Source organism: Lepus europaeus, chromosome 13 (assembly GCF_033115175.1).
Source record: "Lepus europaeus isolate LE1 chromosome 13, mLepTim1.pri, whole genome shotgun sequence".
NCBI lineage: Eukaryota > Metazoa > Chordata > Mammalia > Lagomorpha > Leporidae > Lepus > Lepus europaeus.
The window spans coordinates 23,368,080-23,392,809 of record NC_084839.1 but is presented as its reverse complement, the minus strand read 5'-3'; the positions used below and the strand labels follow the sequence as shown (position 1 = coordinate 23,392,809).

Sequence of the window (24,730 nt, the reverse complement as noted above, 5' to 3'; positions counted from 1 at the left end):
CCAGGCTTCCTCTTCTCCGTCACTCTCTGGAACGTGGCTTCCCAGGCCACAGGAGCCACGCCAGGGTCAGACCCAAGTCCATCAGATTCCAGAGCACATGGCCACTTGCCAAGTGGACAAGATTCAGTGCTGCCCTCAAGGGCTCAGTCCACCCAGGAGGTAGAGCCAGCACAGGCAAACACGGCTAGCAGCCTTCTGAGCCGGGGCGGGGAGGCCTGGCCCCATCTGCCTGCTTGGGAAGCACGCACTCCGTGGGGGCAGGAATGTACCTTTCCTGTTGCCCAGTGGCCCTGCCCCTAGCACAGGCTTGGAGACCATTGCCGTGTGAAAGCGTGGACCAAAGAATGGACGTTCCCTGGACGGGCACCTGTCAGCCCAGGCCCGCGCCGAGCTAGAACATGTAGGGCTGGGGGTGTACAAGCCCTTGGCTCAGGGCTGTCACCATGAGAAGCAGGCACAGACACGATCACTTAAAGGGACCCTGGAGGTCACCAAGGCAATCCTCTGTTTCACCGTCGAAGAAGCAGGAGTGGAAGGGTGGGGTGAGTTACCCCAGACCGCAGCTGGAGGACAAGCAGACCTCTGAGCTCCCGAGACGCCTTTTTCTACTACATCCCAAAGCTGTGTGGCACAACTCAGTCTCCCGCCAAAGCCCCAGGGGACTGTCCCTTATAGGAGGCTCTCTGGCTGGGTAAGGGTGGTGCCAGGCCCCACTGGGTGGTCCCACTGCGTATGACCCAGGTGGTCTCCAAAGTGCACCAGGGACACCTGTGTGCAGAGCTCTGGACCTCTGAGGCCCGTAAGAGGCAGGATTCAGCACCTGGCCAGCACCAGCCCGGTCAGAACTGAGCCTAGAGTTGGTGAGCAGGCCCAGGACACGACACGCCCAGGGCTCCTGAGACTTCCCCTCCCCCCCCAGCCAGAGGTCCTCCTTCCCTTCCTCAACTTGTAACGCCCCTGCCTTACTCCTGTTGATGGTCCTGTTGCAGGTCAGTGCAGGGTCCCCAGTATGGAGGGACACAGGGCTGTGCACAGATCCCTGGGTACCATGGGAATGAATGGGGCTTGCTGGTCCGTGACACCTTGAGCTTTCCAGTACCAAGCACATTCCCGGGGTTTGGAGGCTGAGATTGTGGGGGGAGGAGGCCTTAGATGGTGTCCCAGGTTTCCTTAGCCCAGCTTCAAGGGTGATCTTTAGGGCACCCCCAGAAATTGAAGACCATACCCTCAGCTGTTGTGGCCATGGGAAGAGAATCATGCCAGTGCCACGCAGGCCAGAGAACATGCCTCTGGCCTCAGAAGCCTCCTGCAGTCCTGCAGTGGCCACCATCAGGAAGTCAGGCCTTGTCCCAGCTCCTGGGACCAACAATAGCACAGCCACAATCATTACAACAAAGCACGGTGTTGGCCAGACACTGACTCGGCGTCAGGCTCTATGCTAAGTGCTTAGCCAGCCTCATAGCTACCCCAAGAAGTCCTGCTTACTGAGTGCCTCCCATGTGCCCGGCCCCAGGCTAGGTGCAGGGAGACCTCAGTGACTGGTCTCTGCTCTGCTCTGGGCTCTGCTCCTGCTCTGAAGTGAGAGCCACGGTGAAGGCTGTCCTGGGAGTTCTTAAGACCAATGGGAAAGACAGGAAACAAGCGAGCTGGTGTTTGGGGAAGCAGGGACTGGGGCATGGAGGCCAGCTCTGCCCCAGATGAGTCTGACACCAAGAGGCACACCCAGTGTGGTAGATGTCACAGTCATCTAGAGCTGTGTAACAACCATCCCAGAGCTAGTGACTGACACAACCACTACGTGCTTGTGAGCCGAGGCTTGGCTGGGCTTCGCTGGGCGGTTCTTCCATCACCTGCGTCTGGCTGGAGCACAGTGGGTGCTGGCTGTTGTCCTGGGTGCTCTGGGTCTCCTCCTGCTGGCCTCACATCCCCTAGGGCCTCCCTGTCCCTGTGGCCTTTCTCCAGCAGGGTAACCTGGACCTCTTTACACAGCAACCGGCTTCTAGGAGGGTGAAAACGGAAGCTTCTAGGTGTAGATGCCACCCGGTGTCACTTCTGCCATGCTCGGTTGGTAGAAGCCGAGCAAAGGGCCAGCGTAGACTCAACAGAGGGGAACAGACTCCACTTTGTGACGGGAAGAGGAGGAAGTCACAGGGCAACAAGGACTTTAGGGGCTGATGAGGCTCCCTGGGAGAGAAAGCGCTGGCTCTGGGGACAGGCAGGCTCCTCGATGGCAGCACCAGATGCAGCTTTGTCAGAGTCCACCCTGCACCAGGGCCCAGGGAGACGACAACGTCATCTCCATGCCACACAGGAGGGTAATGGCAGTATTCAAGGTCACAGAGCCGCTAAGTGGTAGAGTCAGGACTTGAACCCTGGCAGTCTGGCTTCCAACCTCTACTACTAAACTATCTTACCACTTGCATTGGGCAAGTCCTCTCTGAGCCTCAGTTGCCCCTTCTGTAAATTATGTGCTGTGTGCAAAGTGCACAAGCAGTGCCTGGCACACACCACATCAATGTTCAGTGAATAAATGTTGTTTTGTTGCTGACAACTAGGAGGATGAGCCGAGCCTCCGGCCCCCTCGGAGACTGAGCCTCAGCGAATCTCCCTGGCTTCAGGAGAGGGTCCCCTGCAGTGGATAAGCTCCAGGCCCCCAGCATCCAGAGGCCTGAATTCCAATCCTGCCTCTGTGTTTGCTTGGGCAGCCCTCACCCTCCATGTCCCCGCTGTGGGAATTGCACCTCTTTGCCCCGTTGCTGTGAGCCTCGCGATCAAATGCCGAGAGCTCTGAGAAGCACTGAGTGCCACCCGGATGTAACTTCCCGAGCCCTGTCCCGCACCCAAACAGCTCACTAGTGGGACAGCACCATACAGCGGCATGAGCCAGGGGCCCCTCGGGGCTCCTCTGCCCCCAGATGCGCATCTGTGTGTGCTCAGCACTCCAAGGGGGGGCCAGGGGGCAACAGCGCGATGAAATCCGGATGAGAACAGGCAGGAGGAGAGGCACGGGAACCGGAGGGGCCCAGGCAGAGGAAGTGACTGGGAAGTGATGGACGGACCGAGAGAAGGAGAGGAAGACCTGGGCGGATGTGTCGCTCACAGACATGCACGGAGTTCTCATGGGAAAAACTCAGCGAAGAGAACCACGCCTGCAGCTCTGGGCCCCGTGGGAGCTCCTCTGGTTCTCCGGCTGCTCTGGGAGGCAGGTGTTTGTCTTAGCTCGTTTTCTGCTGCCGTAACGAAGCACCTGAGAGCAGGGACTGCAGGAAGAGGCGAGGCCAACCCGGCTCACAATTCTGGAGGCTGGGGTCCCAGAGCCCGGGCCGGCATCCGGGGAAGGCCTTCTTGCTCTGTCCTAAGGTGGTGGCGGGTGTCACATGGCAGGACCGAGCCAGCTGCTGGCCGGGGTTTCTCTTCCTCATCAAGCCACTGACGCTATTATGTGAGCCCCAACCTCCTGACCTCAGCTAATCCCAGTTATCTCCCAAAGTTGCCACCTACAAATGCCATTAACATACGACATTGAGCGTTAGGTTCCCAACACATTGGAGTCATAGCAATACTGTCCCCTCCCCCCATTTCACAGGTGGGGCTGTGGCACAAGAATCAAAGCTAGTGGCAGAGCCAGGGCTGGAACTTGAATGCCTGATGCTAACTCAGCTTCTGCAACAACACAGAGGCCTCCATCTGCACGTGCTACAAGCCGGGGTGTCGTCAGATCACAGTGGAGTCACCAGGGAGCTTTGGGCAGGGGCACCTTGCCTGTCGTGTGCCCTATGGTACCTGGAGCCCACCGATGCTTGCCCGATGCAGAAGGCAGCAGCAGTAGGAGACTGGGGTGGGGATGCTATAAAGGCCACAGCAAGTGCACCAGACCTAGGGTGCTAGGAGAGGGAACCTATACCTGCTTTGGGAAGTAGTGGAGTTGTCATTGAAAAAAAAAAATTAACATAGGAGAGGTACAAATAAACACCCAAGGAGACTTCAGACCCAAAGCCACTTTACCAAAGCTTGTGCCTGCGCTGCCAAGGGGGCCAGAGGGCAGTCCCAGCCGCAAGCCATTCCTCCAGCCAGGACTCCTCACTCCTACCTGGACCCCAGGCACAGATCCTGGGGTAGCCAGGCTTGGGGTCTGGGCCTGGAGATTTTGAAGAGCTCCTGGAAGCAACTCTAGTGAGCAGGCGGCATCAGGAACCACCCCGAGACAGAGACAGAGGCAGAGGGCCCGGGGCTGTGAGGAGGAGCCACAGAGGAGCAGGACGGGCGAGAAGGCAAATAGAGGAATGGGGGGCGCGCTGTGGGTGGGGAGCAAGAGTGCATGAAACTGGGAGGAAGGCAGAGGCAAAGGGGGCTCTGGACTCAGGGCGGCAGCTTCCTTCCACTGCGAAAGCCTCTGAGAAGGTCTCGGCCCCGCCATCCAGAGCGACTGCCCCGGCCCGGGCCCTGCTCGGCGCCTACATTCTCCTGTCCCCCTCCTAGTGGGGCTCTGAGCCTTGGGAACCTTCGTCCACACTTGCTTTCCCCGGATCCTCGTGGGCACCCCCGACCCCTGCTCTCACTCAGTAAGTGAGCCCAGGACATCATAGCCCACAGAGCTGTGCCCAGCAACGAGCAAGCAGAGGCCCCTACGCTGGGCCTGTCCCCCTTCCCGCTAACGGCCCCCATGGCTGCCATTCGCCGGCCCAGTGAAGCCGCTGCTCAACACCCCTCCCTCGGCCAGCGTTGTTTCTACAGCCCATCTCCTGTTCTTCCCAGCCCTCCCGCCAATGTCAAAGCTCACCCCCAGAGCTCAGGAGGATCACACGCCCCGCCCCTCGTGCCCCAGCTTTGCTGGCCCCTGCACCTCCCCTCTTGGTGCCTGGCTGGTGGCCCGGGCCTTTCTCAGCTGCTTGATTTCCCTGAAGCCCCATAAAAGCGGCTTCATTAAGGAAACCACACTGGGCTCGGCCGTGCAGGAGCAGAAGCTGTGGGGTGAGGCTGGGGCCGCAGCCGGCCGCTGCCTCCCCTCCCGGCACCCCTTCCTCCAAACCCACCTCTGGCCTCTCCCTCCCTCCCCTGCTCTTCTGCCCCCATGAGCCCTAGTCAGGACCCTCTCCTGGGACCCGGCCAGTCTGGAAGGGAGGTGACGCAAAAGCCCCTGTGTACCCCCAGCCCCCAGACCCCTATCTGGAAGGAGGGGGCACAGCCTTGGACGGCAGACTGGCGGGCGGGCTCTGCGAAGCCCCTCCCCCAGTGCCTGCTGGGCCCCTGAGGAAGCTCCATGGATCACGCTGCTCCTCCGCACCCTGCCTGTGGGTGTAAGGCGGACAAGACGCAGCCAGGTGCTTGGGCTGCTGTGGAGGCAGGTGCGCCCCGCCGCCGCGAGCTCCATCAGCAGCAGCTGTGGTGGCGAGCACGGCTGTCATTCACGCTGGTCTACTGAGCTATAAAATGTGACTTCAGAGCGCAGACTCCTACCTCCCACCTGCTCCGTCAGACACACCCCTCCCCCATCCCTCAACGCAAGCCTAAGCATCCTCTGCTCCTTCCATCAGGACAAGGCGGCTGCAGAAGGGTTCGCGGCTCCACCTGGCACCCTCTTCCCACCTGCTCTTCTCCCCCGTCTCAAGCTGTGGCTCCAGGCATGGAGTCAGGCGGGAAGCCCACTCCCTCTCCAGCTGGGAGTAGGAGCACGAGCTCTGATTCTACACTCCTGCCGGGGGACATGGCCTCTCTCCTTGTGGGGCAGCTTCTCGGGCAAGCTTCTACCTGCTCCAGGTGCCGAGAGCAGGGTTGCAAACCCTGACTTTCTATGGACACCGCGGGGGTGGGTTCCATGGGAGACCTGCCTCGTGCATCCCAGCCCGGGAGGCCTGGCTCCACGTGGTCCCCAACTCCTGCCCCTGGACTCCAGCCCTTCTCTGAGCCAGGAAAGCAGCCCTCAGACACGATGGCATCAGGTCGCTGGACCCCATTTGACCAATAGACCGCACAACACCGGACAGCGGCACAGCCGGCTCCTTGCCCTCTCCTCCCGAGAGGAGCAGAGCCCAGCCCACCACCCAGGCCAGTGCCACTGGGAGCCTGCACCAAGCTGACCTTGTAGGCGCCCCGTCTCTGGGAGCTGTTTCCCCAGGGAAGGACCCCAAAGCGCTGTACCCGGGACCTCATTCCCCCTACCTTTCGCTTCCCTGGTCTTCTTTTCTCTCAGGAAGAAGGGCTGGGCGAGGGCTGGGGCAGCAGGGCCTTGGAAGAAGCCTGGGCAGCAGCTCTCTGTAGAGGATGGCACACTTGGCCCTTCAGGCCTCCTGTTGGGCCCTTGTTGCCACTTGGAGGGCATCGGCGGAAACCCCACTCAGGTTCCAGTCCGTCACAATTACTGACTTCGGGAAGACATCAAGAGAGCAGTGGGAAGGTGAACCTAGAAACACGGTGTGGGCCTGACCCTAACAACAGTGGACACCCCTGTCCCTGGGGTTGCCTTGCCACCTAGGACCCCCTCCTCAGGGCACAGCCTGGACTGGCCAGACTCATTCTGATGAGCGAGCTGGGAGCTCATGCCTCCATTCAGCACATGCCAAAATCCAGGCTCACAACCCACGATCCTTGCTGTAGCTCCCAGGGGCCTGAGCACCGCCCACTCAGAAGCCCACCCCAGGAGTCAGTAGGCAGGTGGAAAGCAGAGGCAGGAGCACTCTCCTGGGGGTCAGGAGTCCTGGGTAGCCCCGGTTCTTCCACCATAGGAAGTCCCCAGGGCTCTCTGAGCACCATCTTTGCAAGAGAAGCGGGCCATATCACTCTACACTCTACACAGTCACTCTACCAGGTTTGTGGTCAGAGGCCAATGGGTGAGATGCCACATGCGCGTGCTCTGACCCAGGGAGCCCCGGGCCCATCTGAGGGGCCAGCTGGCTGTTGGGGCCCACTCCCCGCCGCTGCAGCCCCCACCCAAGGCCACAGCTGTCCCTCTCTCCGCAGACGTTCCGGTGGCCGGTGGCCAGCAGCATTGACAGGAATGAGGTGCTGGAGATTCAGATTTTCAACTACAGCAAGGTCTTCAGTAACAAGTGAGTGTGGGACGGGGTGAGAGGTGTGGAGCCGGAGTGGGCCCGCCCTGCTCCTGGGGCTGCCGGGTTTTGGATGTCAAAGGGGCCCCTGCATCCCTGGCCTGCCTTGGGTTGATATTCAGAAAGATCTTGGGCTGATCTTTGATCTCCATGCTGCTCCCTTGTGATGTCCTCAGCGTCCCCCAGCCCACCCAGCCGGGGTCAGCCCAGAGCACTCCGCCTCCTCCTGGGTGGGAGCAGAAGGTAGAGAGGGAAGAAGAAGGGGAGACCGACGCATGCCTTCCCCCTGCTGGTGCTTAGGAGCCCCTAAGTGAGGCGTTAACTTCAGCACAGTCACACGGCAGTCAGTTCTCCAAACAATTTCCCAAGGACTTGCGTTCGTGTAGATAGGGGCTGCCAGGAGGCACCCTGGTCAGGGACCAGCACACCCCCAGGTCTGCTCAGCCCCGCCTGGAACCGGGGCCTCCTTCCTGGAACCTCGGGCTTTCCCATGGGGGCAGGGTGTTGGGCTCGCAGGCCCTTGCACGTCCAGTTCCGGAGCCCCTGAGAGGCAACGGCCTGGTCCGGCCACCAATCTCCTGGCTTCTGAGGATCCCAGGGTCCCTGAATAATTCAGGAGCCAGGAGCACAGCGGAGGCCTGGCTGGGCGCTGGGCACTTGACACCAGCTCCCAGGGGAGCTCGATGAATTATTGACAGGCTCTCTGTCCCGATCTGTCCATGGTCCACCTGCACCTGAGGCCTCCCAACTGCAGGCCAATTACCAGGGAGTCCCAGCCCAGCCCTGCCAGCCCAGCTCCTCTGTGGGGTCCAGCTGGCCCCTTGTACAACAGGTGGCTTGGATGGGCCATGGGGTTAGCTCCCAGCTTCTTCGTCTCACAGCCTGGGGACCACAGAGTCCCAGCGAGGGCCCTTGCCCGGGGTCATGTGGCAGAGTCACGTCAGAGCTCCAGAGCCCAGGCCTGTGGCCCCTCCTACAGGACAGGCGGCCATATGCCTCCATTGCCAGAGAGACAGGCCAGCTGCCCAGCAGGCCTAGGAGCCCACCTCCCTCAGTTGCTCCACACCCCCCGAGACCCCTGCCGGGGGGACTCCTTTAGCCGTGCAACACCACCAGGCTGTGCAGAGCTCCGAGGGCGGCGGCAACGCCATCCGCCCCTGGAGTCCGCCCCCAGAAGGAGGCCAGCCCTGCACAACACGAGGACGGAAGGAGGGCCTGGCGTGGGGGTCGGCGGGGTTGCAGGAGCTGCCCCTGCAGGGTTCTCTCCTGAGAAGCAGGTGGCTGGCATCTTAGTGAGATGAGAGGATGAGGGACTGGCGGGACTCACACAGCTGCCAGTGGCTGGAGTCCCCCTCAAACCCACTGGGCCAGCCCACACGTGTCTGACTCTGATTAAAGCAATGGAGAAGGGACCAACAGTGAGGGCCCCGCCACCGCCACCAGGCAGTCTCAGGAGGGTCGTCGTCCCGGAAGCAGTGCTGGCAGGCTCCCAAGTTCAAGGGTGGAGACTGGGGCAGGTTAAACCCAGAGGGCTCTGGAGGCTCCTCTGAGCACCTGCCTGGAAGAGCTCCGCCCTGCCCCCTGGGGGTGCCTGGTCACACTGCAGCACCCCTGCTGCTCTGGGGCCCTCCCTTTGCTATTCTTGGGCATCTGAGGATGGGCAGGGATGGGCTGGAGCACCCAGCACTGAGCCGTGGAATCCAAGTGCCCTGAGGAGCCACGGGCAAGGGGTGACGTTGAGCAGAGATACTCCGTGGTGCGTCCCAGCCTGCACTGCAACACTGCCTGGAAACGTGCTGGAGAGACACACTCCCAGGCCCCATCCCCTCTCTGAAGCAGAGCCCTGGGGCCGGGCCGGCAGTGTAAACTGGTCTCCACTGGCTCTGAGTTCAGTGACTTCGAATTAGAAGCTTGAAACTGGCCGTGATGGAGGAAGCAACACCATGAAAATCACCAAAGCTACCAATTAGCCTCGCCCTCCCCTCCCCCCTCCCAGCCTCTCCATTGCCAGCCCATCCCACGTGCGATTCCCTCCGAGTGGTTCTGTTCAGGGTGAAGTCTGAGGACCGAGGCTTTTCCTTTGTGCCTTTGTTGCTAGAAGTTCTGCACGGCCCAGAGACCTGGAGCCCCATTTGCTCAAGACAAGATTGAGGTTCGGCCGGGCCGGCCCCCGAGCGCAGCGCTTCTCCTCTCTGTGGCTCTTCCTGAGCTGGGAGAGGCCAGGGTTCTGTGGCAGCAGGAGGCTTCTGCAGGGCTGGCTGGGAAGAGCCCAGAAGCCCAGTGTTAGGTTCTAGAGGGGAGGAGGCATGGCGTGCAGTTTCTCCCTCCCGGAGGCTGGCACCCTGGAAGACGGAGCCCTGGGCCCCAGAGGGAAGCAGTCCGTACTGGTCCAATATAGCTGCTACAGCCACTTCCCCTTACCCCGATGGGGTCTCCCTCCCCAGGACAAATGTGGCTAAGCCTGAACTCATCTGACACCTCACGCCTCCTACCCCCAGACTGGCCGCTCATTCCCTGTGTCTGCCCCTCTCTTCCTCCTCTGTGAGTCAAGGGCAGAGGGATGACTCCACGGCCCCACCCAGCCCTCCCCCCTTAGAGGCTCCCCTCAGCCTTCCTCTCCCCAGGGGGAAGTGGGTGGCAAGTTTTAATCTACCCCGTATGGAAGCACCGTGGTAGTTTCCAGTTGCCTCCCAAGCACCAGTCTGCTAGCCACAGGGGGAACCGGGTTCAAGTCAACTCCATCAGCATTTATTGGGCACCTACTGTTGTTCATTAATTCAGCCAGCAGACATCTGGGGGGGGGGTGAAATCCAAGGCTGGAAACTGTCTGCCGCGCCCCGCCCTTGAGAGGTTCACGGTGGTGCCAGCAATGCACCCTTTGGGGTGCTGAGCACATGCAGAGACCCCAGGAAGACCCCAACAGAGTTAATCAGGCGGTCCCCACCCAGCAACTCCATGAAGGAGTGGTGGCTTATCCTATGAGAAAACTAGGGAGCTGAGCCAAGTCACCCAGGAAGCAGGTCCCTCGGCTGTGTCATCTGGGCTCAATCCTGTCTCTCGCCCTCTGAGACGGTGGCCTTCAGCACAACACGCTACTGTCTCTCCCAGCTCCGCAGCGGGGAACGGGGGGCTCGTGGGCCCTTGCCTCCAGGAGCTGAGGGGTTGTAGATGCAGGATGAATGAACAAGGCGTGTTGGGGATACACTCCCTGGTCCTGCCTAGGGAGTTGGGTGCTTAGGGGAGCTTCCCTGTGTCTGCAGGAGGCTCAGCCCTCCCCAGCAGCACCCACACTGGGCACCTGGAAGTGGCTTTGCAGGGCTCGGCTGAAGCCCGAAGCCACGTCCCCTCGACCCCTTGTTTGTAGCCTGTGGTCGTGGCCCCAGGAGCCACTGTCCCCCAGAGCTCTTCCGTCTCCTCTGTATTTCCAGGTTAATCGGGACCTTCCGCATGGTTCTGCAGAAGGTGGTGGAGGAGAGCCACGTGGAGGTGACTGACACCCTGATGGATGACAACAATGCAATCATCCAGGTGGGGCACCTGGGCCGTCCCACGGGGGGGTGGCCTGGGAGCCTGCGTCACCTCCCTCACCCCCACACCTCGGGTGGTCTCAGGAGCACTCCTCATGCTCGGCCGGAGGGGCAGGAGGAGGAGAGGCAGGTCAGACTGCAGGAGCTGCTCAGTGTGACAGCCGGGCTGGAGTCCCTGCAGTGTCCCGGAGTGAACCCCCCACCCTTCCTCCACCTGGGGGCCCCTCCCGTCTCCATCGGTGGGTCCCTCTGTTTGGAGCCAGCTCAGTAATTACTAAAGAAGCAACTCTTGTTAGCCCGAGGCCACCTGAGCCCTGCTGGCTGCCCCAGAGTGCAGTCTTCGTGCCATGCTTCCGGCCTCTCTCTGAGCCAGGACATTATGGGCAGGCAGGGGCCTCGGTTTCCCTCTGTCGGTCACAGCCCAGCCTTCAGCACGCACACGGGGGCACGAATGCTGCACAGCTTGTGGACCTGCACACGCATTCCCGCAAAGGCAACCTAGGGGCTGGGCCCAGGCTCTGCAGTTTGGCATCGTAGTCAGGAAATGGTCCAGAAGATATGTGCATTGTCCCCTTCCTTTGGGACATCCAAGCCTGGGCACAGGAGCAGGGGTCACCCCCAGACCTGTCAAGAAGGGCAGCTGCATCTGGGAGGCCCCTGTCACCCTTGCGGGCAGAGGAAGGTTCTAGAAGGAGTCTACCCTGAGCCCTGGTGGGAAATGAGCTGAAAGGAGGGACATGACCCAAGGAGACAGAGCAAGAGGCCAATCAGGATTCTCGGTTGCAACACCTGGGCCCAGATTTGCAGCTCCACTCTCCCAGAGGAAAAGCCCTGGGCAGCTCTAAGGCCAGGGTGGGGAGGGTGGGTGTCGGATGACCCCTGCCTGTGAAGGGAGTCCAGGGCCTCGGCACCTCTCCCGAGGGCTGCCCTGCTCACTCCCACCCACTTCCAGACAGCCCACCCTGCTTGCCTGCAGGCAGCCCCGCTTCTAAGGACGAGGAGTTGACCAAGTGCAGGTCCCAGAGGCTGAGTCTGCACTTGTCAGTCTTTCTGTGCCTCTGTCTTCTCATCAGCAAGATAGGCTGGTGGGGGCGGGCTAGGGGTGTGCGAACGCTGCAGGCCCATCACACAGCGGCCAATGGGGACAGGCACTGCCGCCCCAGCTGCTCGGCCCCGCCTCTCCCTGCAGACCAGCCTGTGCGTGGAGGTCCGGTATCAGGCCACAGACGGCACTGCGGGCCCCTGGGACGATGGGGACTTCCTGGGGGATGAGTCTCTTCAAGAGGAAGAGAAAGACAGCCAAGAGACAGACGGACTGCTGCCCGGCTCCCGCCCCAGCTGCCGGCCTCCCGGCGAGAAGAGCTTCCGGAGGTAACAGCCCAGGCTCCTGGGGCTGCCCACTGGCCCTGGAGATGCAAGGAGTTTGCCTGAGGTCCCCCTGGGAGGCCCCTCGAGGCCTGGTAGGGCTCTCAGTGCAGAGCTGAGTTGTTGGAAAGATGCAGCATAAGTGGGGGTATTTCTGCAGTGGCCCCCACTGATCTTTCACCCCAAAGCTCCCCGGGGTGGCAGCAGGGGCTCAGATCAGGCTGGGTGGCCAGGCTCACCCCAACCCCGACAGATCTGGGAGGTTGAGCTGTGACATGAGAGAAAGGGCTGAGACCACCTGCCCTGCTCAGAGAGCACGAGAACAGGGCAGGGGGGCTCTGGCCTCTCTGGTCCAAGACCCAGCACTGCCACCCTCAGCCCCGGAACCCAGGATTCGTGCCCTGCAGGTGTCCTGCTACCCGCAGATGGCAGGAGGCTGGGCCCAGGCCTGCTCGTTCCAGATGCTGAGTGTTCATTAAACAAGGAAGGGCAGTCGAGCCCAGAGAGACAGAACGCAGGCCCGGCCAGGCCAGAGTTGTGCGCGGTTGCCCAGGGCCCCGGGGAGGTCAGAGTGCATCTCAAGATCCTCCAGGCTGACAGCATGCCCCTCTAGTCCCTCCCAAGGCGAGCTGACTCCGTTCCTGGCTGAAAAACCACAGGCCCTAAATTAGCATAACTGAACTGATGTATCCTTATCAGGTGGATGCATTTTTCCACGTTCCCCAACCCCCACAGAAAATCTTGGTACAGCCCCAGCACCAGGTGGGCAGAGTAAGAATAGCAAAAAAAAAAAAGAGTAGCAAGGTCAAAGGAACCAGGCCTGTGACCAGCCCAGGCCGGCATGGAGTCTGACCCCACAGCCTCCAGGCTCTCTAACAGCAGGCCCAGGTCTGAGTGCCAGCTCCGCCTCGGACCAGCCCAGGAGCCCTCTCTCCCCATCTGGGGAACAGGGACCATGACCTTGTTGTTAGGGGAGCCAAGGGAACCACAGAGGGACAGGTGGGACCTGTGGAGTGGGATGCTGCCTGTAGGCGTGCTGGTGGGGGACCAAGGGTCAGGAATGGGGCTGGGAACGGTACTAGGAGGAGAGATGTGACAGGGCACCAGGGGACACTGCCACAGTGGCCCCCATATGCTATCTGCACTTCAGAAGGAGCCCAGCAGGGGGCTGAGAGTGAGCTTGGAACATTGGGCTCTAAGCAAGGACTTTCTGAGACCTGGATTGCAAGTCTCATGAGGGCCACCAGTTGCAGGGAAAGGAGCAGGGGAGCCAAGTTCCCTGTCGCGTCCCGACTGTGTCACTACCAGCTAAGGGACCGCGGGCTGTCACCAACCACTCTGGGCCAGGAAGAGGCAGGGGTTTGGCAGCTCTGACACTGGCAGAGATCCTGGGGACACAGCTCTCCTGGGAGCCGCCGCAGCCCCAGGGCAGCCGTCTCTGGGGTGGCTGCAGCTCAGGCAATGCCTGGCTGGTTCCTCTCTCAGTTGGCAGGAGCAGGCAGGGTGTGGAGGGGGAGTTCTCCCTCTGCCCGCTGCCGCTGGGCAGTGGCCCAGACAAAGCAAGGCGGGGCACTTAGATCTCCGGGACTCCGGAGAGAGGCCTGGGCCGCAGGGCTGTGGAGCTGAGGGGTCCCCCCGACTTCCTTTCAGCGTGGCCTGGCAGCCCCCTCACGCCCATCTTCACAGCGTGGTCAGGGCAGCTGCAGGAAGCAGAGCAGGACAGGACTGGCAGTGGGGTGATGGCGACAACTGCACCCAGAGCCCTGGCCTTCAGGGGTCACTGCCCCTCACTGGAGGGCATGGGAGGGTGGGCACTGTTCCCCCGCTGCTACTGGGGCTCCCAGCCCAGGCCCCGAAGCCCCCGGGGGGGTGTGGATGTGATTCTCGCATCCCCCGCCCAGCTTAGCCATGCAGCCTGCAGGCCCTGGACTCCCACCTCAGCCTCCCCGCTATCCCTGGGAGATGCCTGGTGGGGCCTGCCCAGTGTCTCCCGCTCTGCTTCACCCCATAGGCTGGGGAGGGATGGATGCCGGATTCCCACGGCAGCCACTGGTCAGTAAGACGCTGCTCCTTGCCAGCAACGCGAGCTGAAGGAGACACCGCGTCCACGGAGCCCCCGACTTACAAAGGGACTGGCCTCCCCACCAGGAGATGGAGGGCACGGGGCATCCAGCAGGCACCAGGACCTGGGGAGCTGGCTTGAGGTCAGGGGCTAGGCACAGATCCTCCCTCCTGTCCCTTCTGCAGGGCTCTCTGGCTGCCTCACAGACCCCAGGCACTCAGGCGACCAGGTCAGACAGAAGCTCTGGGCTGCCAGGCCAAGTTCCCAGGTGCCCCTCAGCACCCCTGTTCACCTTGACCCACAGCTCCCAGGACCCACGTGGGCAGCCAGAATTGAAGTCCAGGAGTCCACAAATTCTCTAGACCAGCCCCTCACCAGCACATGGCCAGTCTCTAGGGTTCTCTCAACCTGCCCCACCCCCACCTGGGCTCTGATTGGCCCGACCCCCCAAGTCCCTCCCCACCTAGCCTGCTTCTCCCTCCTGTCCTCACTCTGGGGCTCAGCAGGCTTCCGGAAGGGCTGCTGTGGACTTCAGGTCTCAGCTCCTGTGAGGGCCACAAGCAGGAAGCGGCCTCTGTAGACCCTGCCTATTAAAGCCACTGCTCACCCCCAAGGCCCTAAGACTCTGTCCCCAGGTCCCTCTTGCTCCTTAGGGAATGTGTGCACCACAGCTCTGCAGAGCAGCCCCCAGTCCTACCACCGTGCACTAAGCTCCACCCACACAGCTCCATCCCACCTGGGCCCTGCTCAGCCCCAGATGGCTGGGCCCCTTCCCCAGCTCCTGGCCCCAAGCCCGAGGCCTCAGATTCCTGCCAGTTCTCTGCCAAACCCCCCAGAATGAGCCAGGAGGCCATGCAGTACAGGGGCACACACAGGGCTCAAATCCCAGCTCTGCTGTTGGGAACCCTGCCTTCCCATCTGTAAGATGGGCCCACTGATGTGCACAGGAGTGCTGGGATTAAAGGAGGGGCCTGGCACACGGCAGGTGCTCAGCCAGGGTTCGTTTTCTCTCTCCTCCTCTTCATGGACCCTCCCCCCTGGGTGACCCCAACCCCAAATTTTCCTTTTTGGGTCGTTAGCAAGTCCCTTCTCAGCTCTGGCTCCCCACCCTATGCTAAGGGCTCTGCAAATGTTGCCCACACAGGAGCAGGGTCTCACTGACCCCCACCTCCCCAGGCCATCCCTGTGTCAGGGAAGCAAGGAAAGAATTGTAACCTCACGGGCACTGTGCTCCCAAGAGCACAAAACCAAGGCTCTGGGCACTTGCATATCAGCAAAGAGTTGCCCCAGCTTCTGGAGAGAAAGGAGACTCCGGTGCTGAACACACACATGTGCACACACACACTCATATGCAGTCTCTGCATGACACCAGAGATCCGGCGTGCTGCTCCCACTCCTGGCCGGGCGGACCCAGAAGCCACGTCTTAGAAAGAATAATGGATAAAGGATAAAGGAAGGAGCCCAGCCTTGACCCCGCAGCTGAGCTCTGGAGCCTTGGGCCCTTCCCCCAGCTCCCTGGGCTCTGCACTCTCTCCCCTCTCATTCCCCCCTACTCCGGACCTGGCCCTCCACCTCCTCCATGTCCAACCCCTGCCTCTGGTGTCCCTGGGAATGCAGGGCTCCCAGCCGGGCTGCTGTGTGCTGGATCTTACCTGGGTGGAAGCAGCAGGGGCCACTTGTCTTGTTCTCCCCATGAATCACTCTTCCACACTGGGGGAGAGACCCAGGGAAGCCAAGTGCCACTCCCCCTATGCCAGGGCCAGGGCAGCTGGGCACATGTGCACATTGAGAGAGGGGGTGTGCTGAGGGGCAGTGCACCCTGCCTCATCCCAGGGTGCGGCTTGATCCGTTCCCTTGGCCCCTGAGAGCTAGAAAGTCCCTGCCCCCTGGCTCTGGCTCCAGAGCTGCAGCCGCTCCCAGGGCAGCCCTGAGGCGCCAGGGTCAGCGAGCCACACTGGCATGTGGTGAAGTGGTGCTAAGGAGACTCCTCTCCGTCCCAGCCTCCTCATCGAGGGTGGGCCTGCCCAGCCCGGGCCCAAGCGCCCCAGTGAGGCCTGGCACCATGAAGCGCCAGGATCCCAGTAAGCCCATGAGTCCCATCGGGTGGATCGCCCTGCCCTGGGGAGGCTATTTGTTCACTTATTCATTTGTTAAACAGGCAGACAAAGACTGATGTAGAGCGAGCTCCCATCCATTGGTTCACTCCCCCAGGTGACTGCAACAGGCAGGGCTGAGCCAGGCCAAAGACCTCAGTCCAGGTCTCCCACGTAACTGGCAAGCACCCAATGAGCCATCACAGCTGCCTCACGGGGTCTGCATTAGCAGGAAGCGGGGGTCAGCAGCCAGAGCCGGGTGTTGAACCTGGGAAGTGGACATTCCCACCCCCACCCCCACCCCCACCCCGTGGTTGCTTTCAAGTCCAGCGCCTTCACCACTCGGCCATCCCAGCACTTTCATGATTGCCTTCAAAAGTGCACAGGGAACTCTGGGACGACAGCTGCAGGAAGAGGCTGAACTACCTACCTGCGGCAGAGAGATAGGGTTCGGGCAGCACAGACGCTGGCTGAGCCGGGCAGGCAGCGAGGGCAGACACACAGCATGGGCTCCAGGAGGGAATCCCGGGGGCCCGGCAGCCTGAGCCTCTGAACCTCACGGGGGACCTGGGGTCCGAGTGAGGTCCTCCCGGCGAGTTGGGCAGGTTCTGAGACAGGGCCCTGCACTAACGTCAGAGGCGGGAGTAACAGTGGTTGCTGTGAAACCGCAGGTGGATTCTCTCTCGGTCGAGAGAGACAGTCCTTGTGCCTTCCCCATTTGCACACTATGTGTGGGCCCGTGTGTGTCCCCATCAGCGCCGGGACACTTGGAACCTTGTGAGGAGGAGTAGGGCAGACGTGGGGAAGACGGCCAGGTCTGTGCTGTGCCCTGGCCAGCGGTGGCCCCGAGAAGCCCTCTCAGCACGAGCCCGAGTTTCAGAGCAACGCTCACAGGGAAGGAGACAAGGCACCAGTTGTCTTGTCCACCCTGGACCCCGTTCTGCTATTTCAGGGGTCTCCAGATGTTCCAGTGTCTCAGAATTCTGCAGGAAATATAAAATATCCCTCAAAACCTGGAGTGATAATTCAGAAAAAAAGCGGCCCTGCTGGGATTAATGGGGGAGGGGTGCAGTGAAGTTCCCAGTGAGGTCTGGGTTCCTCAGTGGCTCACGGAAGCAAACCCCACGGAGCCCTTGGTGGATCCTAAGGGGGGCCTGCGACAGAGCAGCCGGTCCCCGGCAGGGCAGGGCTGGGCAGGGCTGGGCAGGGCTGGGGACCCCAACCCCTTGCTCTGCATCAAACAGCTCTCTGCCGAGTGCTCACAGCTGGCTTGGGCAGCCAGAGACCAGGCGAATGTTACCTGTTGAGATGTGCTCCATCCAGGCCTGAGGTCCCCAGTTGCCCAGGTTTGGAGTCAAGTCTACCTGGGCAAGCTCTGTGCCAGGCCACTGTGTGAGGAGAGGGGACACTTGCTCCTGGTGACTCACTGTATTGTTTTCATCCTCATGGCTACAGCATCAGGGAAGTGTTCAGAGAACATTCTGGAAGGATTTTCTGGAAACCTTCCTGACGAGAGAGGACCTCCTTACTGCCTCCCCCAGCCCCACTTCACCCTCTCAGAGCAGGCTCCGCCTCTGTTTCCCCTCGGAGGGAATAGGGGAGGAGACGGGGGAGAAGCAGAGGGCCAGACCTGCCAGCCACGTTCTGGAATCCCCAGAGCCCAGCCTGAGTGGGGCGCAGGCAATCCCAGGATACTCTGAGGCCCCTCTGGCAGGGACACTCTGGGACCCTGCCCAGCTGACTCAGGCTGGCCGTTGCCAGAGGCGGTGGGGAGAGGCGTGCGCGGGAGCAGGGGGTCATCGGGGCCAGGGGCTGAGGCCGCCGCGTCTCTGGGCCACACCCTCTCTCACACATCCCCTTGTCTCCTCCTTTCTCCCCCTACTCAGCAAAGGCAGACAGAAGACCAAGGGAGGCAGAGATGGCGAGCACAAGTAGGTGTCCCAGGCCAGGGCAGAGCCAGGAGCGGCTGTCCCAGCGGGCGTGCAGGCGAGGGAGGTCTTGGCGTCTGGCATGGGGCTGGGGCAGGGCCTGCTCATTCTTCTCTCCCCTCTGTGTCCTGCTCCTCCTCTGCTACCCTGTTCAGATCCCCACTCCTGTGGGCCAGGCCCTGGGCTTCCCTGAGAGGCAGGGGATAGCAGAGGGTGGGGGAAGCCACCAGAAACCAGAGGATCCCTCCTCCAACCGTCCGAGTCCAAGCAGGGACAGGAGCTGGACATGCAGTGAGGACAAGCCCCGGGCACTGCGTGGCTGCAGGCTGTGGCCAGAGCATGAACACCCAGGAAGCTAAGGAGAGGCAGTCACCGGGGTGGCCCTTCCAATCCCCACGTCCCCGGAAAGTTCCCATGGGGAGGGAGAGAATGGGGCTGCCTGGAGAGGAAGGAGGAGGGGATTTCAGGTGGGAGGGGCTGGGAGGCTGAGGCTCCCCAATCCCCAGGACTCAAGCATCATGGGAGATTTCACATAGGCAGCAGGAGCCAGGGCTGCCCACATGGGTGGGGGCTTCCAGCCACCCCTCTCTGCCAGGTGACAAACTTGAGTCCCAGAGAGGGGCAGCAGCTGGTCCAGGATGAGAGACAGAGCACAGGGCACCTGGGCTTCCCTCCCGGGGGTCTCAGGAGCTCTCCATTGCACTCTGAATTTAATTCTCCGAACACACCGATGAGAGCTGAAAAGCCGGATGGGGAACCGAGCCCCAGAGACGCTGAGAGCTTGCTCCAGTCAAGCTAGCTCCTAGGAGGGTGCCATGGCAACCGCGGGCATGTGTACACAGCGGTCAGAGGCGTGAGCTCATTGTGCGCTTGCGTCAAGATGCCCGGGAACTCGGGCATCCCAGCTCCCGCTTGTTACCCACAGACAAGAGCAGTGTGTCCAGGCTTGGAGAGGCAGCCAGGGTGCTGAGCCCCAGGATGAGTGGGAGGTGACAGGGGGTGCTGAGCCGGGGGTCCGCTTAAGGACTCAGGCTTCACCATAGACATTTGGCTGCCATAGGCTTATACAAGGCCCTTCAGAAAGTCCCCGGACAATGCAGGTTATGGAAGAACCACATACAAATTTCAAAAATTTCTGTGCTAAAATAAGCTTACCTTTTCATTCCATTTTCCACGGACTTTTCAAACTACCCATGAGGCATAAGCAACCTGTTCTCCTCCAAGCTCTCTGTCTGAGATCAGCCAAGCTCTAAGTCCCAAGTCTGTCCTGGGCCAGACCCACAGGCTCTCACACTGGCCTTTCCCTGTGACTGGCCACAGCTGGAGTCCGAGGTGCTTCACAGTGCCAGCACATAGTAGGCCCACAGTAGGTGCCAATCCCCTAGCCCTACCCCATCCTACTTTCTTGCCAACTCAGTTCACATATGAGATAAACTGTCATGTATTACTATTATTATTTCAATGTGTAGCATTTAGGGCTATTAAAAGAGTAGGAAAATGAGGATTTCTAAGAAGAGATTAAACAAACTGAAACCCTCTAGCCCAGAGAAGAGGAGACGGTGGGAACAGTTTGCCATCTCTAAAAGGCTTTTGTGTGGCAAACCTGGTTCATTTCTGTCTCCACTGAGGGGACATAGCTGGAAATTAGGCTTAAGAGGCCGTAGGGGAAGCTTAAGATTTGAGGCATAAAGCGATGCATGTTCCACATGAGTCTGTGAGATTCTAGGACAGGTTGATCTGGGGCGGTGGGAAATAGATTTCCACGATGCTGTTTGCTTGAGCCTTACAGAGGGTTGAGCCGCCAGGGAGAGCCGAGGAGCCAGCTTCCCTGGGTTTGGGACAAGGACATGTGGTCCCCGGAGCTCCCTGGTGTAACACAGGCACAGGTGCAAATGGACCAGTGTGGGGACAGAGTGGTTCTTGCATGAAGGATTAACCTGTCCTGTCCACTGTGAGAAGCCATCAGAGACAAACTGAAACACGGCACACTCTTATGTAAGACACCTGGCAAGGCTGCCGCTGTGAAATTACTTGGACTTGAGGCATGGAAGATTAAAGAAATCCACCAAAGGGCTCTTGGAGAACACGGCCCCAGGCTTTGAAAGGCTGGCTGTTCACGCGATGCCAGGAAGGACTTCAGCCCAGTTCCCCAAGATCAGAGTTCATTTGCCCCGGTTCACTGAGCCCCGAGAGAGCAAGGCTAGACAGTCCCCGCAGATGCCCTGGTCAGTGAGAGAGCACAGCCATTTGTGGCCACGCCCTTTTCAGTCTCAACTTCCGGAATGTTGCATGGACCCCAGTGAACACAGCACTCAGGTCGGGCGAAAATCCCCACGAACTTACGCATGCCAGGCCTCCCCTAGGACGCCATGTGCCTCACACAGCCACAAAGCCAGGCTTCGAAATCTGAGCCAGGAACACGCACGTTCTGCAGAGCCAGAGAAATGAAGAGTTCCCAGCGAGAGCACTCATTTTAAAACACATTCTCCAGAGATGCCTCTAGGTCACAGGTGCATCTCATTCCGACTGTGATGAATCCGGCCCTGGGAACTCAGACGTGGCTCTGAATCCTCGGAGGGCCCTGGACGCTGCCTCCCCGGCTGCTGTGTCACAAGCTGTGACACAGCCGTGAATAAACGCCACGTGGTCGTCATTTTTCGCCGCAGTGCTTGCTGGCTTGTTTTGTTTCTCAGCACATCCTATTGTTAGTATTTGTAAAACCCAGCTAGACCAAATGCAGAATTGTATTACTTTTTTAAAAAAAGAATCAGTTCAACAGAAACCTGACCAGCAAACTACATTTTTTAAAATCGAAGTCTTTAAGACAAGTGAGTTATCTTCAAAATTCTCTGCTGCAGTTAATATTTATTTCAAAAATCTCCTTGACTCTCGGTCAAGAGCAGCAGGCAAACTCCTTGCTGGGGTCTTTACAGCAATGAGGCAGACGGAGCTTTTTCTTTTCTTTTCTTTTCTTTCTTTCTTTTTTTTTTTTTTTTTTGATAAAGATTTATTTATTTGAAAGGCAAAGTTACACAAAGAGGGAGAAAGAGAGAGAGAGAGAAAGGTCTCTTCCATCCACTGGTTCACTCCCCAAATGACTGCAACAGCTAGGACTGGGGAGCCAAGAACTCCATCCAGGTCTCCCACATGGATGCAGGCACTTGGGCCATCTGCTGCTGCCTCCCAGGCGCATTAGCAGGGAGCTGTATTGGAAGTGGAGCAGCCAGGATTCACATATGGGATGCGGGCGTCACAGGCAGTGGCTCAACCTGCTGCACCACAATGCTGGCCCCAGAAAGTCGTTTTTTCTGTAGTGAACCTTGGATGCACCATTGATCAGAAAACTCACAAAGGGCCGTGGCAGCGAGGACCTCGTGCTGCCCACAGTAGATGAACTAAAGAGCAGAGGAGAAACCCTCAGAGGCACTGAGCCCCAGCTCCAGGTCTCGAAGTCCCGCCCCCTGCTACACGTTTCTGCATTTCCCATGTACCATTCTGAGACAGGCCGAGGCACGCAGGAGCAACACCAGGGGGCCTGTCCTCTTGGGATGGTAGAAACGACCATGGTGGGCATGGTGGGCAGGGAGGTGTCACCTTTGAGTTGCTTCAGGCTGTGGCAGAGATAGTTGGAGAAGGATAGTTCTGCAAAGGCTCCATGTTTACGTCCAAATATGTTGTTTGCAGGAAGACAGTGACTTTCAAGTTCAAGGGCTAGAAGTGCCTGTGGCATTCTCCAGAGTGGCTCTGTGGGACCAGGGTCAGAACGCCACGGTGTCCTGGTGCCCAGCTCTCCCTCTGGGTGAGCTCTTCCTCTCCGGTGGCAGGGCCAGATCCTGTCCCAGGACCCTGGGCAGCGACTGGCTCCTCCAGACAGAGCCTACTTCACCTGGCCCCGCCAGCCGGGAGCACTTCCTTCAGAGGCCAGCAGGACAAGGCAAGGGCTCTGTGGCTGGAGCAGGCTGCACAGGCGATGGCATGCTATAGGTCACACATGGAGTGCGGCTAGGGACTCTCAGAAAGATCCAGCACAGGGATGGCCAAGAAGTGATCATCAAACCCTGAGCCCTCCAGGAGCCTGCCAGACCACTAAGGAGAGAGCAGCGGAGTGACAAGGCTGGGCAAAAAAAGACCCAAAGTCTGAGAAAGGAAGGACCCTACAAGGAGAAACAGAGGAGCAGAGCAAGGCCCACCCCAGCCACACCTCCTGAGGCTCGGCCTGCCGCAGGGGTCAGAGCACAGAGGCCCCAGGCAGGGAGAAATCGCACAGGATACTTCTCGTAAAACCTGCCAGGATGGTCCCTTTCCTGCCACCCCGGGATTGTTTCCAAGGGGACCGTGGAGCTGCTCAGTGTCGGGCACCAGCAATGCAGCGTTACAGCCATCTCTCCCCAAAGACGGCACTGTTGAGTTTATTTTTGCACGAGCTCCTTCCCCGTGAGCACGAGCGTGGTCTCTGGGACTCCTCACAGAGCGTTCCGATCTGCAGAGTGGGCTGGTGTGAGGATTACCTGGGCCCTGGAGCCCTTCTCCAAAGTGCCAAACGGTCAGGGTGGGATTCATCCCCCATCGCGCCATAGCATGGAGGAAGACGCGCCAGGAGGCCAGGAGATGCTGCTGCCCAGGGACAGGAGCTTCCGGGGAGACGTGGGAGTGCTTCCCCCTTTCTGAGCCTGTGTTGTCACTGCTGAGTGACAAGCAAGTGCCCCTCGCACAGCCCTGGGTATGCCTTTGGCCCACAGGAGTTGCTCGGGAAAGCCTATATAAACACTTCCCGGTCATTTTATGTATGCACTGTAGTGTGAGTGACTGTAACTTACCCTCCTTATTAGAAAGGGAAGAGCTTTTAAAAATCATCCACAGGCATCAGCTTTTCCTTCCTAGAGCCCCTCCCTTCCTTTCCCTTTCTTCCCATTGTTACCTCCCAGACACGTTGGCACTGGCAAGGACACATGGCGGCGTCACCCTGGCCGCCTCCCTCTTCTCCTTCGGGAGTCGTGAATGAGATATGGAGCTGGTGCCGCGTGCTAGGGGTGGCTCCTGTCTGCCAGATCCCTGGGATCCAGGCAGGCCTTATCCTGCCTCTGAGCAGCTCAGAAAAGGCCGGGGTCAGGCGAGAGCCAGGCCAGAGGATGAGCCGGATCCTCAGTGCCTCAAAGAGGGGCTTGGGGTTTGCAGGTCATCTGTCCGCAGATGTTGCCCCAACCCCACTGGGCCTGGCATCAAGAGCAGGGAGCTGGTGGTCTGATGCAGACCCAAGGACATGTGCTGTGCCGTGGGCAAGCCCAGAGGCAGGGCCCCCAGGATGTGGGGGCCACCCCAGGAGGCGGAGAATGGGAAGTGGAGGGAGTCAGGTATCCCGCTCATGCAATATGGATGGAGTAATGGAATACCACACGGCACCCCCTGCTGATCCTGCTCCCGGTCGCTCCCGGCACCAGGGACTACAGGGTCAGCTTCAGGGACATCACTGAAGGGCAGTGAGGACCCCTGCCCCCTTCTTTCAGCCCCCTGACTGCAAGGCCCTTCACCTGGGGCACAAGGCCACACCGAGCCAGAAGAAGAGGTAGGAACTATGGATCGGCCATACCTTCCTGGGACTGGGGGAGAAGGGATTCCACAGGGAGAGCGGACGGGCAGAGGGCAAGAGCAGGACCAGAGGTAGACGGGAAAGGACCCATCCCTTCCTAGGACCAAGGAGGGCAGGAGGGGGGGGGGGGGCACAAAGCAGGCTTGGAGCACGGGGCCACCCCAGAACCAGCATCTCCCATCTGCTTGTGGCCTCGGGCCTCTGAGTCTCTTCTGATCCCTCCCTCTCTCCTCTGTTCTGACGCTGTCTTTCTGGTGCTTTCTTTGCAGCCAGCTGTGCCGGGCGCAGGGACAGGGAGGGTGAGCATGGGGACAGCGGCAGAGCACCTGGCTGGGAGCAGGCAGGACCCAGGGCATTGGGGTCAGGCTGATAAGTGCAAGACCCTGGGCCCTCCACTTAGTCTCTTCCCAGCTCCAGGCCCCCTTCCCCGTTTGCAGGGGCCCCATCTCAGCCCGAACTGCAGGGATCGGAAGGGGTGGGGCTTCCCTAATTCCCTGCATGGCTCCGAGCTGGGAAGTTAGCCCCCTCCCCCATACATCTCAAGACAGGAGCTGAGGGGCTGGGGTCCCCAGCTCCCTTTCTCTTATGTGTCCCCGTGTTGGGCTTCTCTGTGTGTGTGTGTTTTCTTCCATGGTCCATCTCCCTCCACCTCGTCCTGGCGGCCCCCTCACAGAGCAGGGAGGAGCGTGTTCTCTGCCATGAAGCTCGGCAAGACCCGGCCCCACAAGGAGGAATCCCAAAGACCAGGTACTCCACGTGACCCCGCCCACTATACCCCGCCCCCTGGGGGGGCACCTCTCCCCACGTGACCACCATCGCACCTTTCCCTGGGCAGAGCCCAAGCAGGCCCTCCTAGGATTGGGCAGCCAGAGCCATCTGGGCGGGGCCTGGCTTCCCATTGGCTAGCTGAGAAGCCAGGCCCCACCCAGAGGGCCTTGGCCTTCTGGGAAGGGGCACCCCTGGCGCCACTTAGCGTGGAGGCTTCTGAGGGGGTGTCCCCTGCCCGCATTGCTCCGCCTTCTGTTTTCTTCACGCCAAAGCCCAGAGATCTTTCATTAGAGCAGGGAACAAGAAATGAAGGACTTTCCCCAATTCTCTATTTCTGGAGAAAAGCCTGGGTGC

The 24,730-nt window shown here is 60.1% G+C and overlaps 1 protein-coding gene across 3 annotated transcripts in view; it reads left to right on the top strand.

Moving 5' to 3' along the window:
- OTOF (otoferlin) overlaps positions 1-24,730 on the top strand; it is an 83,194-nt gene that overhangs the window by 25,977 nt on the left and 32,487 nt on the right. For 2 of the 3 annotated variants that reach the window (XM_062210154.1, XM_062210156.1), the window contains exons 3-6: positions 6,958-7,046; positions 10,475-10,574; positions 11,763-11,944; positions 24,282-24,355. In XM_062210154.1, the coding sequence (XP_062066138.1) occupies positions 6,958-7,046; positions 10,475-10,574; positions 11,763-11,944; positions 24,282-24,355 (445 nt within the window). Of the gene's footprint in view, positions 1-6,957; positions 7,047-10,474; positions 10,575-11,762; positions 11,945-17,979; positions 18,025-24,281; positions 24,356-24,730 lie in introns of all 3 variants that reach the window. The other variant, XM_062210155.1, reaches the window with a different exon arrangement.